The 13,763-nt window shown below is 44.5% G+C and overlaps 1 protein-coding gene across 2 annotated transcripts in view; it reads right to left on the bottom strand.

Moving 5' to 3' along the window:
• The window catches only part of POLI (DNA polymerase iota), a 329,170-nt gene that overhangs the window by 247,344 nt on the left and 68,063 nt on the right, over positions 1-13,763 (bottom strand). For both annotated transcript variants that reach the window (XM_085629940.1, XM_085629934.1), the window contains exon 4: positions 4,526-4,678. In XM_085629940.1, coding sequence (XP_085486066.1) covers positions 4,526-4,678 — 153 coding nt within the window. The remainder of the gene's footprint in view (positions 1-4,525; positions 4,679-13,763) is intronic.

Genomic DNA, 13,763 nt, shown 5'->3' with positions numbered 1-13,763 from the left:
ATTGTTTAGCAATTATGGATCAGTGAGGACCGGTCTTGCTACCTCCAAACAGTCCATCTCTCGGTGGATTGTGTCCTGTATGCAGTTGTGTTACCAAAAGGCTAATAAGACCTTAGGGGATAAACCTAAGGCTCATTCCACCAGGGGCAAAGCTGCCACGACTGCTTTGCTGCGTAATGTTCCGATTGCAGAAATCTGCAAGGCGGCCACTTGGAAGTCGGTCCATACCTTTGCTGCGCATTACTGTCTGGACACGGATGCCAAGGCAGATGCTCCACCGCCGTCTTTGTGTGGGGATGGGCTTGCCATTCTATTCACTAGATTATGACTATACACAGAGATCCCCTACTACAGAAGGAGTAGTTTCTTTTCTGTAACTCCAGTTCTGTAGTAGGGGTATCTCTGTTATAGTCATAAGCGCCCGCCCTCCTCCCCGGTGGAGAGATGAATGTTAATATATGGAATGCTACAGGTCTGGCGTGCTACGCCTTCAAAAAGAACTGAAACTAAAAGGGACCTGCTGTGCATTCTGGGATACTGGAAAAGTTCTGGAAAGTTTTCTTAAAGGCACAGTATCCTGTTCTGAGCCACATAATGGCAGCCTATGGGGCTTGTCTTTCCATTCCTTCCTCTCTATCATTCCAGAGGCTTTTGCTGGAAGAGGCAGGTTTTTCTCTGTGGAAAAAGCTGGGCAGGCAGTGCTGTTGGTGGTTGTTGGTGGAATTTTTCTAGTTGAAGTACTGGACAGTGTAGCCTGTGGATATAGGCTGCATTATCTGTCTTTGAAATCCTCTCTTAAGTGTAGATGCAGGTCTGCATGGCTTGACAATTTAGGAGATTATTTTTATTGCTCCGGGGTCCACGCACATGGGCGGGACTATTCACTAGATTATGACTATAACAGAGATACCCCTACTACAGAACTGGAGTTACCGAAAAGAAACTACTCCTTGCTTCTCTCACAGAAGGCAGCCCACAGTTCAAGGTCACCCTCCCCCTCCTCCCGCAGGACATGACAGCAGCTGTAGTACAAGCTTCGATTGCTCACAGGTCATGTACAGCTCAAGCATCAGCTACACACAGACAGGAGCTTAATCCAATGAGAAGGTGTTACTGTTCAAGGGCAGAGTCTTCGTACTACAGTCTGGAGCCCTTCAAGTGTGAGGCGAGTTTATTATTACATGCTAGGCCCATAGGTTACAACAACAGCCCACAGTAGGTTCTGTCAGGGGTCCACCCTTCCTGCAACTGTCCCTGACCTCCCCTCCAGACCACACACCAACATTCTGTTGCATCATTCACTCTTAATATTCCAAACACCAGCACAGACATACAGGAAAGGGTATAAGCAGGACTGTGGTGCTCGTCCCTGTCAACATACTTGCTGTCACCATCTCACTCCTCTTCCTTTCACTTGTGAGGATTCTATCATATACTGAAAGCCCTGCTGCAATACAGTCCTGTTGCCAAAGCTGTAACTCATGCTGTTGTCATACCCTGTGGTCACAAGCACCTCCCACATTCTCTGACCAACTCGCCATTATTACAACCCAACGCAAAAACAAACTCAAGCAAACTCAAATGTGGCAATCGTTTATAAGGCACTTTCATTAACAAAAAGCCAAACCATTGACTTTGCCAAGGGTTATTCTTATTGGCATAGGTACAAGGCCATCTATAAAGTTTTATGTTCTAATTTCAAGTAGAAAGCAGATAATTGATTCTTAAATTTCACTGTTGCTTATCAAAGAGGAAGAGTAGGAAGGTTGAAATGAAGTGAATGCAAATTATTTGGAAGCCGTTTCTAAATCTAAGGTGTGTGTTCTAAGGCAAGAGAGAGAAAGGAAGCAAGACTTTGTCCTGTCTAGTCTATAATGAGGCCTGAGTGTTCTCTCAACAGAGTTGCTCAAGTACAAATTCCTAAATTCCAAAATATTTGCGATATGCCATTATATACAAATGACATGCACATTTACATCAAATGTCCTTTTCAGCTAAAGATAGTCAGAGAAACAGGGATTTTATGTCAAGGCACGGAGGTCAATATTATGCATACCTCATTTATTGCCCCCACACACAACAGCAACAAACACCTATAGTATTATAGAACAGTAAACTTTCTAGAATCCTTTAGAACATGCACATATCCAAACAACCTGCAGCCATCTTCCTTCTTTTGTTGCTGCTCAGACAGATAAGTACATCCTACTATTTTTCTAGTCGAGTATGTACAAGAAGGTAATCTAGGAACAAGTTATGTTTGATTGATGGATGTGTTCAGTGAGCGATCAAAATATCTGAAATACGGTTCTGGAGCTTGAAGTTTGGTACTTTTAAAATGAAATTGAAAGCTTAGAGTGTTTGGAAAGTATCCTTAGATTTAGTGTTTATGTGGATTTAAAATGAGTACTTTGGTATGATAGGTTGTTTTAAAAAATATATATTTGCTGTTTGAGAAAGAATAAGTTTAAAAGGAGGAGATAAGTTATTTAAAATAGAAAGTGAATCGAGGGGTGTTGTGGGGCCTGTTTGTTTCCTTTTCAATTTAGAGCATCCAATCTTCGGTGGGTGAAATGTTCAAATAGCCTTATAACCCTTCTACAGCGGACTCCCGTAATGCTCGTTTTAAATATATTCAATCAATGATCTTACACAGGGCGTACCTTACACCACACCGCCTTAATATTATATATTTGCCCTAGATGTCAGGAAGCAGATGCAAATCTCCTCCACATGCTCTGGGCCTGTCCTAGACTTCGTCTCTTGTGGCATGCCGTCACTCATACCGTTCGACAAGTTACTAACATCCATGACTGACTATCTCCAGAAGCTTGTCTTTTGGGCCTCCATGGGCGCCCTAAGAAGCAGAAGGTACAGTTGAAGTTTGCTGACTTGGCACTACTAATTGCTAAGCGGGCGATTACGATGAGGTGGAAATCTGCCTCTTCTCCAACGCCACTGCATTGGCACACTAAATTTATACGATGGGGAATAGCCTAAAGTACTATACTCCGACAGGAGGAACTTCGGGGCTTGCGTAAGACTCCTATCTCATTAGAATGGAATCAAACGCTGGAAGCTTTTAGAGCTATAGATTCTTTTACACCTCCAGCGTCACCAATAGTTGCGACCCACCCCATTACTCCCGTACTTCCCTGAAAGACTTGCTTGGATTTTTGAGACCACGGTCAGTTTTATAATTATAGTGTACGGGTGCACGACTGTCCTTTGAGTATACGTCAGGTTTGTCATTACATGTCCTTGTACACTATCATTTATCATACGTTTTATGTGCACAAGGGATAGTCCCATATGAGTCTAGGATACCATTCAGTATTTACGAACCAGAGAACAGGGGAGGTGGGGGGGGGGGGGGGGAGTTCGTTATTTTAATATATATATATATATTGTGTGTTATAGATTAGATTGATGAAACAATGTACAGTTCACCCTTGCTTATGCTACGAATGATACCTATATTATAGGCTGATATTATGTATTTTGTGCCTATCCTGCGTTGCCTAGGTTCTGTATGGATCGGTTATTTGTTTATCTTTAACTTCTGTGCAGCTATACAGTTTTCTTTTATGTGAATGTATTGTTTGGCTTTTCATTATTGGCATTTGTAAGGTGCAGTTACTACTGCCATTGTTAATTATTTTTATGCGGCGTCCTATATTACAAAATCAATAAAATTATGTTAAAAAAAAAAAACTTCTACCGCGGGCTATAACGGATGTGTCAAAAGTCCTCTCCTTCTTTATAAGCCCTCAGGCCTATATGTCAGGCCTTTTAACAACCATTATAGGCCTCGGCACCAGGCTATTAGGCTATATTAGCATACAAAATCAACAGAAAAGCAACAGCAAGCACTCGTGTGTAAGTAATGCTTGCAGGGGTTGTAGCCAGTATTTCTACTCTAAGTGCCTTCTGGGTGCAGCCAAATAGATTAAGCATTTGTCCGCTCATGAGATGAGGGAAATATTAACGCGCTACTCAACAGTAAAGTTGTTTTCATTAACCAAGTTTTCCAAAAAGGTATTTAAAAATAAAAGATAATATTTGTCCTACACAAACTAAGTAATTAATAGCTATTGGGAGGGAGGCTTATGCACAAAGCTATTTTGAAGCAAGTAAGGAAGTACGCTTTTGTGAAACGACCACAAAACATTTCAAATGGGGATACGCAGGGAATATTCACACACAATTAGTACAAATAGAAAGCACTGTGCCAAAGTTCTACGTTTAGTAACAGGGTTTGGATGGTGTCGATTTACAGTGGCAAGCAAGAGTAAGTAAATGCGTAGAACTATGCTACTAACTTTCGTACTCCTAAATGCTTCTGTGAGCAAGCCCCTTAGACTTTTCGACCAAAACCAAATGCACACGACATGACATGCTTTTTGTGAAACACTATTAATTTTCAGTTGAAATATTTGTAGTAAGTGTTAAAACACTTTTAAACACAGTATTGTAAAGAACGTTTCATGCCATGTCTGTGGGTATATCAGAATGAAGGACTCACTTTGATTGTTATATATGTGACCTGACACAACTATTTTGGAATAGTCATCAGTGGGCTTTTTTTCTTGTCTCTTATCCACCATTTCGGTAATGTCGATAAAGTTTTCGTCGAACCCGAGTCTTTCAACCAGTGGATAAAATTCCTCTAAAAGTTCTGCAAAGAAAAGCAAATTTCTATTTTAATAAAAATAAAGGTAGCATATCATTTTGTACATCACACTCTAGCAGACCAACATGACAAGGTTTGAATTGTTTAACAAATGCATCATCAATGTTGCCAAAGATGGAAATAGTTTAAAGGCAGACACGGAGTCGAGGGTACCAAACAAAGCTCCTGTATTCAAGTGCACAGGAATGGTGAGCAGTGTAAGTGGAGACTAGACAAAAAAGAAAAAACAAGCACTGGCACAGCCAATAGATGCAGTACTAAAATGCAGATCCGTTGGCTTTACAATTTTTTTTTCCTCCCTCGATGGCATGCACACAGGTGGCTGGCAATTTTGGAATGGGTTGCCATTCCAAGATGACCCCTGAGGCACATGCATGAGTCATTAATTTTTATGCATGGGCATACATCATGATGCAGGAGGCCATTTTTAATGTACCCATTTAACAATGCAGCTGCTGTACCTCATTAAATATGAAACAACAAAAAAATGCAGAAATTTTAAAAACATGGGTAGAAGAATGGGCAACAGAACGAGGAAGGGAGTATCAGGGTGTGGGGGGAAGTGAACAGAGTGCATGAGGGAGAGCAAATGACAGAGATCGAGGGAACACATTGACTCCCATGGAGTACTTGAACCAAAATAAAACTGAGTCCACTTTAGCATGCAGTGGAAGGATATAACTCAGCCAATCCTAACACTGGGTGACCGAAAAGCTCCTGGGTGGGACAACCACTAGAATAGGAAGGAATGATGATATTGAATCAGGATTAGCCAACCAAGATAGACAACAAAGCCATCCAATCATGAGCAAAGCGCTGAGTCAAAGCCCATTCTATGCAATTGTTTAGCATTGATAAGAATAGTCCTACACAAGCCTGTCTACAGTCAAGACTTTAAAGCAGGTCCTCATCTCCCAACTGTCAATCCACATTCGGGAACACAGGAACCGTAATGGCAATATAGTTCTGAAGAATAATGACATACAAATGTTTTATAGGGAAGACAGAAGACATCACACAACACCCCTTTTCAAGCTAGACCAAGACACAAAACCACAATAACACGTAAAACAAAGGATCAATTAAGCGATTGTTCTATGCTCAGCCGTAAATGTGAGACAAGCTCTCCTTCAAACAAAACCACCCCGCTGGGATGATCAGCATTAAAACATTGTTCTGCCTAATTCTCCTTGAAGACAAATTCTGAACTAGTTTGCTGCTAGGCAGTTTCTGGTGCTATAGGTATTTTAGCCAATCCTTTCATGTTTCAACATTATCCAGGCCCATTACATTGAAACTCATTCACAGCCTCCACGGGTTCAACCTTCAAAAACCTTTTTTCGTAACAGTTCCTTGCAAATTAACCAGAGGCACATCCCAAACATCTACAGCAACTTTCCTAATACTGTTCAGTCTATCCTGCACATATTTCTTTTACTCCTACTTAGGTTCAACACTGCTAAGTACATCTTCCTTCTTACCCTTAATGAAACAAATGATACCAACTCTATTAGGCACCCATTAGGACTGACAAGTGTAATTGCACTACATCCTCTCAAAACATCAAACTGAGAAGGCCCATTTGAGAGTAGGGTGTATAAGAAATCGAGTTGAGGAGTTACCACGACAATGGGAAGTTACAGCAGTTATGTGGACCCTTCGACTGAGGACCAAAAGCTCCTTTGACTCTCAGGGAAGGATCCAGAGCAGTTCAATTTTGACTCAGTAATGCAACAAATGACACTCAGTAACTCGTGTCCAGTCAGTGTTTTGATTCTTTTAAAAATGAAAAATAGTTTAATGCATGCACAAAACTAAATACTACGCACAAAATTTGAAATAGTAAGAGATTCCAGGTGGAATTAGCACTTTGGAACTCTTCCTCAAGAGCCTTGTAGAACAACTAGGGAGCAAATCATTGTGAGAATATGAACACCAGATAAACCCTACCCCTAAAACAGACGTCTGTAGGTTTTTATTATGAAAAACTCGACATTAGATTTTCATCATAAATAACTGAAACCTATTGACTTGAATATTGCTTTACACTGATAAAATATAAGGTCTGGACCCTTTGACATGAAAATTAGGTTACACCAAGAAGACTAGAAACCACTCTACAAGATACACCCTGGAAATGGTTCAAGTGAGTGCCCTGCTCCTCCTGGGTACATACTTCCTCCTTCCAGGGAGTGTCCCTGTCACCGCGTGTGGTATCCTCACATTTATTCCTTAGGGAGTATACAGTAGACCTCATTGTGCATCTGCGGATTTAAAATTTGATTTACCCCATTATTCTGTTGAATATTTCTACACTCGTTCTTCCAATGTCCAATCTTTCCACACCCATGACAAGGATATTTCTTTTTCGCTTCTTCTCTACTCATTCGTCCCTTTCCCTTGTTTTCATTTGACACTTGACTATTCTGATTCTGTCCATTCATCTGATTATCATTTTGAGAACCAAACTTTGCTTCTTGGCATTCTGCTATCTTCACTTGTGCCCACATAATTTTCTCTTTTACCTTTTTATGTTTTGCATCAATGTCATCACTGCAGTATTTTGCATACTTCAGAATATCATCAAACGGCTTACTTTGCCAGCAAAGCATGTGCTGCTGAATCATCTGGCTAATCTCTGATCTTAGCCCATAGACAAACCTATATACAAAATGTCCCATATGTTTATCACCAATGTTCTCGAATACACTATACTGTTTAAAAACCTGTAGCAGCCTTTCATAGTACGCATGCACTGACTCCTTAGGTTCTTGAGTTGTTCTGTCTATTTTAACCCAAACTGTTTCATTAGGGGGAATTTTCCCTTTTAGAAAAGTAATTACTCGATTATATTTCTTCATTACTTCCTCTGAAGGCGCACCTGTCTTTGAGTCTCTAGGATACTCTTCAGTTGGCCAATCAACTGTAATTTTACATTCTGTCTACAAATCGGTTGGTACCACTATGTCAAACAGACCATCCAAATCCTTCAACAAAACCTTTGACACCTTGACAAACCTCTCTACCTGCTTGTACCATTCAATTGTTGTTTCTCTCAATCTAGGGAAGTCATGTGTAAAGGACAAAATATCCTGCCTACTCAATGGAACATGAACATAACCACCACCTGGAACTTCTCTCATCAGACACATCCTTTCAACCTTTTCTACTTCCTTCAACAGAAATGTAGATACCTCTTTTATAGCTGTCTCATCTCTTTTCTTTGTCCATCTACTTCTCCATCGATCTACAGCTCCCCATTTCTTCGTAAGGTGTATCAATTTCCTTATTTGTAATCTCCTTCCTGACACATTCAAGCTTTCTAAGTCCTTCTCAGTAAATTCTGATCTGTAGAGTTTTTACAGTACTTTTGACTTTTCTATATCTATCCCAAATTCTAAAGCGGCTTCCGCTATTTTCTCATGTTAATTCTTTGTTCTCCAAGATATACTTTTGCACAGAAACAACAACTCTTCATCTCCATATGAACCTAGTCTATCAAGACTTATTGTATCAATGATAATATTTCTTCTAAATCCACCCTTAACTTGCTTACATCTATAGGTTTTGGTGGTGTTTTCTGTTTTCCTAATCCTTTTGCCCATTCCTCCAAGTCTTCAGGAGAAAATCCAGTAGAACTTCCTGCCACTGGAGTGACAGTTGACACTCTCCTCCTTGAACCTATGGGTGCAATTCTCTTTGGGGTTTCAGTCAGCTCTCCTAGCTGTTACAGAACATCTCTGGTCAGCAATGGATGAGGGTCAAACGTCGGCGCTGATCTTGTTAGATCTAAGCGCCGCGTTTGATACTGTGTCTCATGATATACTGCTGAGACGCCTCGCGGAGGTTGGAATTACGGGCTTGGCTCTGGAGTGGCTTGCTTAATTTCTCTATGAGAGGTCATTTACAGTAACTGCCCCCCCTTTGCTTCTGGCAAATATCCAGTGAAACAGGGGGTGCCACAGGGCTCCTCCCTCAGTCCCCTGTTGTTTAATATCTATGTTCAACGTTTAGCGGCAGTAGCCAGCAGCAGGGGTCTGAACATGGTCTCCTATGCTGACGATACTCAGGTGGTGGTGGCACTCTCTAAAATACCAAGCGGGACGTCCTTAAGTTTCAGGGCGACCTTGCGGCAGTGGCCGAGTGGCTGAACAGCAACTGCCTCCAACTAAATTCCAACAAGTCAGAGGTACTATTAGTAGGTAGGGACCAAGGTCGGTGGAGTGAGCTCCTGTGGCCAGCCAGCCTAGGTAAACCCCCTTCCCCAAAACAGGCAGTAAAAAACTTAGGGGTTTGGTTGGACTCTTCCATAAACTATAGAGTCCAAACAAAAACAAATGGCAGGGACCTGTTTTAGTCTCTTACGGGGGCTCAGACCCTTGCTGGTTTTTTTTGACGCATCTACGCGTCAGGTCATCATTCAGGCGACGGTTATGTCGAGACTCGATTATGCCTGTTCCCTCTATCTAGGGTCCAATAAAGCGGAGGTCTCGAGGTTGCAAAGGGCACAGAATGCAGCAGCAAGAACACTCTTAGGTCTGAGCAAATCTTGCTCTGTGTCAAACGCCATCCGCCGTCTTCACTGGCTACCTGTGGCCAGACGCATTGAATTCAAAACCCTATGTGTCTCTTTCAAGATTTTGAAACTGCCCACTCCTCCTATCCTGGCTCATCTCCTGCTGCCATACGCCCCTACACAGCTTCTCCGTTCACAGGGTCAGCACCTGGTGGTGGTTCCCCGGACACGTAGAGTTAGGGCCGGTGGCCGCTCTTTTCGTTACAGAGCCGCCACTCTCTGGAACTCACTCCCTGGGCAGATCCGTGGCCTTGATAATTATTTAGCATTCAGAAAGGCCATTAAGACTTATCTTTTCTCTGCATCTCAGTCCTTGCCTGCTTCTTTTGCTCTGTCAGTCTTTCCTGCAATAGCGCCGGGACGCCCCTTTGCTGGGGCAGCCGTCGCGCTTTATAAGACACGATAACATAACATAACAGTCACAGTCTCAATATTTGGGAGATCCAATAATGAAACATTCAAATCACTTTCACTAGTTTGATCTTTTAACATGACTATCTCCTTTCTAGCACTATTCTGTGAGACTGCCACATTTTGCGATTTTGGTGTACCTCGTTTATCACCATACAATGGAATAACAGAACCAATAGTTACTGGTACTGTCAGTGCTTCCGCATTTAAGCCTAACTGATAGATTTTCTGAATGATCTTGTCTTTGGTTTTGTTCAATGCATCCCTGTCTTTTTCTTGTGGTGCTGATGTTAAGATGTAGGACTACATCTCCCATAATGCACTATGCTGGTAGACGACTTGTGTACCTTCCCACAATACACTGGGACTTATCAGCTGACTTTAACAGCTTATAAGCAGGCAGCAACTGCTCCACTGTGCTTGGCTTTGCTTCCTGCTATCTGGGCCACGCCTTCTCCTCAGACCTTCTCCTGCCACGAGGACGCCGTGAGGAATCTCTGCTCTGGTGTATATTAAGGATCACCGAGTCTGTTTGGGACTTTCCGTTTTGAGCGTGAGGACGCTCTATTTTTTTCTTCAGAGTCTGCCTGGAACTTTCCCTTTGTTGAGAGTGTGGATGCGCTGTTGTTTTTCCCCAACAAACCTCTTCTTGTTTTCACTAGCGCGACGTAGCGCTGGAGACGGCTTGATTTTGATTTTCTCGCATCAGCGCAAGGGCGCGCTGTCAGTTCCTGCTTGGGAACTCCCCCTCTGTATGTGGTAGCGCAAGGTAGCGCTAACGAGAACAGCTGTCCTGCATTCACGGCACTAGCGCGAGCAAGCGTTAGTTACAGAACACCTTTTTCTGACCCTGACGGGCGCTAGGTAGCGTTCGTGTTCTCTTGCTCCCAACGAGCGGTACATGGAGACCAATTATTTTTTTGATATTATTTGCCACAGTACGGAGGCGCGCTATGAACAAATAGCACTTTAATTGGATACAGCGCTAGGAAGCGCTAAATCTCTATCCTTGGTTGTTTGGAGCACCAGTGACGCCTTGTTGGGATAGAAGGAGCACAGAGAAGTCCTGGTTCGTATCGCCTCTTGCATAGTTGGCCTCAAGTAAGTGCATTTCTGGACATATGGTATAGACATTGGCAACTAGAGGCATAAACTTAAGCATCTCATTGAGAGAGACTAATTATATATTTTTTTTTTGTTTAACGAACTGGAACTTACTAAAGTTTGTATATTGAAGCCTTGGGATTAAGTTCTCAGCAAGTACAAATCATCCTCGAGACCTACTGGCATACCTAACCTGTGTAAGTGTGTAATGGTACACAAGGGTACATGTTTAGATAGAGTATAAGCTCACGTGTTAGAAGACCCTAGTTCTCACCTATGCTTTGTTGTTTGTTTTCCTTTGCTGCAGGGTTATATTTCGTCTCCTCCTGTTCCCTCACTGACTGACACAGAAATCCTCCAGGTGGCTCATTCCGGTCTCTTCGCTCCTCAGATATCTCTCTCTTCTTGCTACTTTAATAGGCAGGGGGGAGTTGTCTCTGGGGAGAGGAAAGACACATTCTTCGCTCCCGTGGATATTGGCCTGCTCTGTATTACGAAGTCTCCGGTCTTCACAGCTGAATGACTGTTGGATCATATAGAACTTTTGGAACCAATGGAGTTCCAATCATGGGAGCACTTGGAGTTGTATCTCTAGCACTTGCCTGATAAGGCGGAGGTCTTTTTACTAAAATATCCTGTGAGAAAGAGGGTTTATGTTACAGTAACCCCCCCCCCCTTTTTTTTGTTGCCAGACTACTGATGCTCTTTGACTTGATGTGCCCTGGGCCCCTGCCAATCAGGACCCCAGGGCCTGTGTTCTTTCCCCAAAACAAAACTGTGAGAGAGAGAGCCCAGAGAGAGCGACTACTCTTCCCTTCCCACTACAAGGGCCAGAATCCCTCAGGGCAGGTATGACGTTTTACAGAGGTCAACATACGCGATCCAGCAACTCGGACAGAAAAGCACCTACTTTTCCTGTTTCCTCACAGACCAGCCCCCGTCCTGGAGATCTCATACGGCAACACCAAACAACGGAGAAGAGGGGAGGAGCTGACCCCGGAAGTGAAGCGCCCGGGGAGGTGAAAACACGGCCCGCCCAGGAAGGGTTGTCGTCGTTGAGAGAAAGCAAAGCCCGAATAGAGAAGACGTGCGCGGAGGAGTTGCGAAGTGGGCGAGAGGAGAAGGAGCACGCTGACGGCGACCAGAGCGGAAGCGAGGACAACGAAGCAGACGACCGCTGGACGGAGGAGTGGTGGAGTCCTCCGGAGGATGCTGAGGAGCGGCCGCAACTCCGGGGGAGAGTTGCGGCGGGGCCGGTGAGTACCGCTGTGCAAGGGAACGTCGGGGAAGCTGTCAATCCGGGAGGCGGGAGGGGGGAGTGTACCGAAGTCACCGGAGGAGAGAGGCATTCGTAGTTATAGAAGCCAGGGTGAAATCTAGTATGTAGAGTCCAGACCCAAATTATTAACACCCCGTTTTCCAGACCATAGTGAAACTGTACCTGTCAGCGTAGCAATCCTGGAAAGCACACTTCCCTAGTGTCTAACTCACCGTAAACACATTTTCCAACCCCCTCACTATTCCCGCGACCCCTCATTATCCCCGATTGTGCACAAAAAAACTACCGAAACACCGGGTGTTGGTGACGGCAGCACCTAAAGCCATCTTTTCACACAAGAACTCACAAACGGCCACTATTGGTTTTTTTTCTTTCCTCTGAGCCTCCGGTCACAACACCACGACGGACGGAGCGAAGGAACTCTATCGGGCCACCGGCCATACAGGCGAAGAGACCCAGACCACCACACCGCCTTCTCCCGTCGAGGACCCCAGCAGGACAGAGGAAGCAATCCCTGATACTTTGTGCATCCCGTTTGTGCCACCTGAAAATAAAGCCACTCCCGTCAGACACTATATAAAGCCTCCGCGTCTGTATTTCCAACCCAGTCTCCCACAAAAACCCAATTGGCATCTCTGGCCACATGTCAGCCCCTGGTAAATGGTGCCATAGGTACCCAGGGCACTGTGACCAGAGAAGGCCCCTAAGGACTGCAGCACTTATTGTGCCAACCTTAGAGGCCCTGTACCCTGACACACACACACACACTGCCTTTGCAGGCTGAGTGTCTGAGTGCAGAACAAAACAAAGAGTCGACATGGCACACATCCCTGTGTGCCATGCCCACAAACCACTGCCCTGGCATACATCAGTCACCCCTCTAGCTGGATGCCCTATGCCAGTGGTGAGGGTACAGGTGCATGAGCCCTGTACCCCTACAGTGCCCAGGTCCATTCCTGGGCCCTGTAAGTGCAGTGCTGCCATTAAGAGTATATGGTTGTCATTACGAACTCCACAGCACCATAATGGCTACACTGAAGACTGGGAAGTTTGGTATCAAACTTCTCAGCACATTAAACCCACACTGATGCCAGTGAGGGATTTAATGTAAAATGCACCAGAGAGGGCATCTTAGAGATGCCCCCTGAAAAACGACCAACTACCAGTGACCTGACGGAGTGGCTGCGCAGGCTGCCACCACCAGACATGTTTCTGGACCCCTGGGTCGAGAGCCTGCTGCTCTCGGGGGCTTGAAACAATGCACATCCTGGGACGAGGTGCCAAGCCTCCTCCCCCAGGATGGGCAGGGTTCACAAAGGAAAAGCTTCAAAGGCATGCAGCCTTTGTGAGCCTCTCCAGATCATTTGCTGCTTTTAGCAACTGGTCCCCACTGGTTCTACCCCCCACTTTGGGCGGGAGAACCGGTGGGAAAAACAAGTGAGGAAGAGAGGGGTGCCCACCTCTGCCAACTCCACTCCAAAGGTGGGGGAGGCGAGGTGAAGCACAACCTCGAGTCCCCGCCATCCTGAGGATGGGGGGAACCAGCCAACCAGGGACATGCTCCTGCCCCCTCCCACTGGAGAGTAGCAGAATAGGGGGTGTACCCACCCCAGGGAAGGGACCCATTGGTCCCTGCCCTCTACCTACCTGTAACGTCCCTAAATGTTGTATTTAGAGGCACCCTGAACCTTCCTTCCTCA

This window comes from Triturus cristatus, chromosome 2_1 (assembly GCF_964204655.1).
Source record: "Triturus cristatus chromosome 2_1, aTriCri1.1, whole genome shotgun sequence".
In the NCBI taxonomy this organism is placed as follows: Eukaryota; Metazoa; Chordata; class Amphibia; order Caudata; family Salamandridae; genus Triturus; species Triturus cristatus.
The sequence above is the reverse complement of the archived record's forward strand: the minus strand, read 5'-3'. Positions and strand labels throughout refer to the sequence as shown.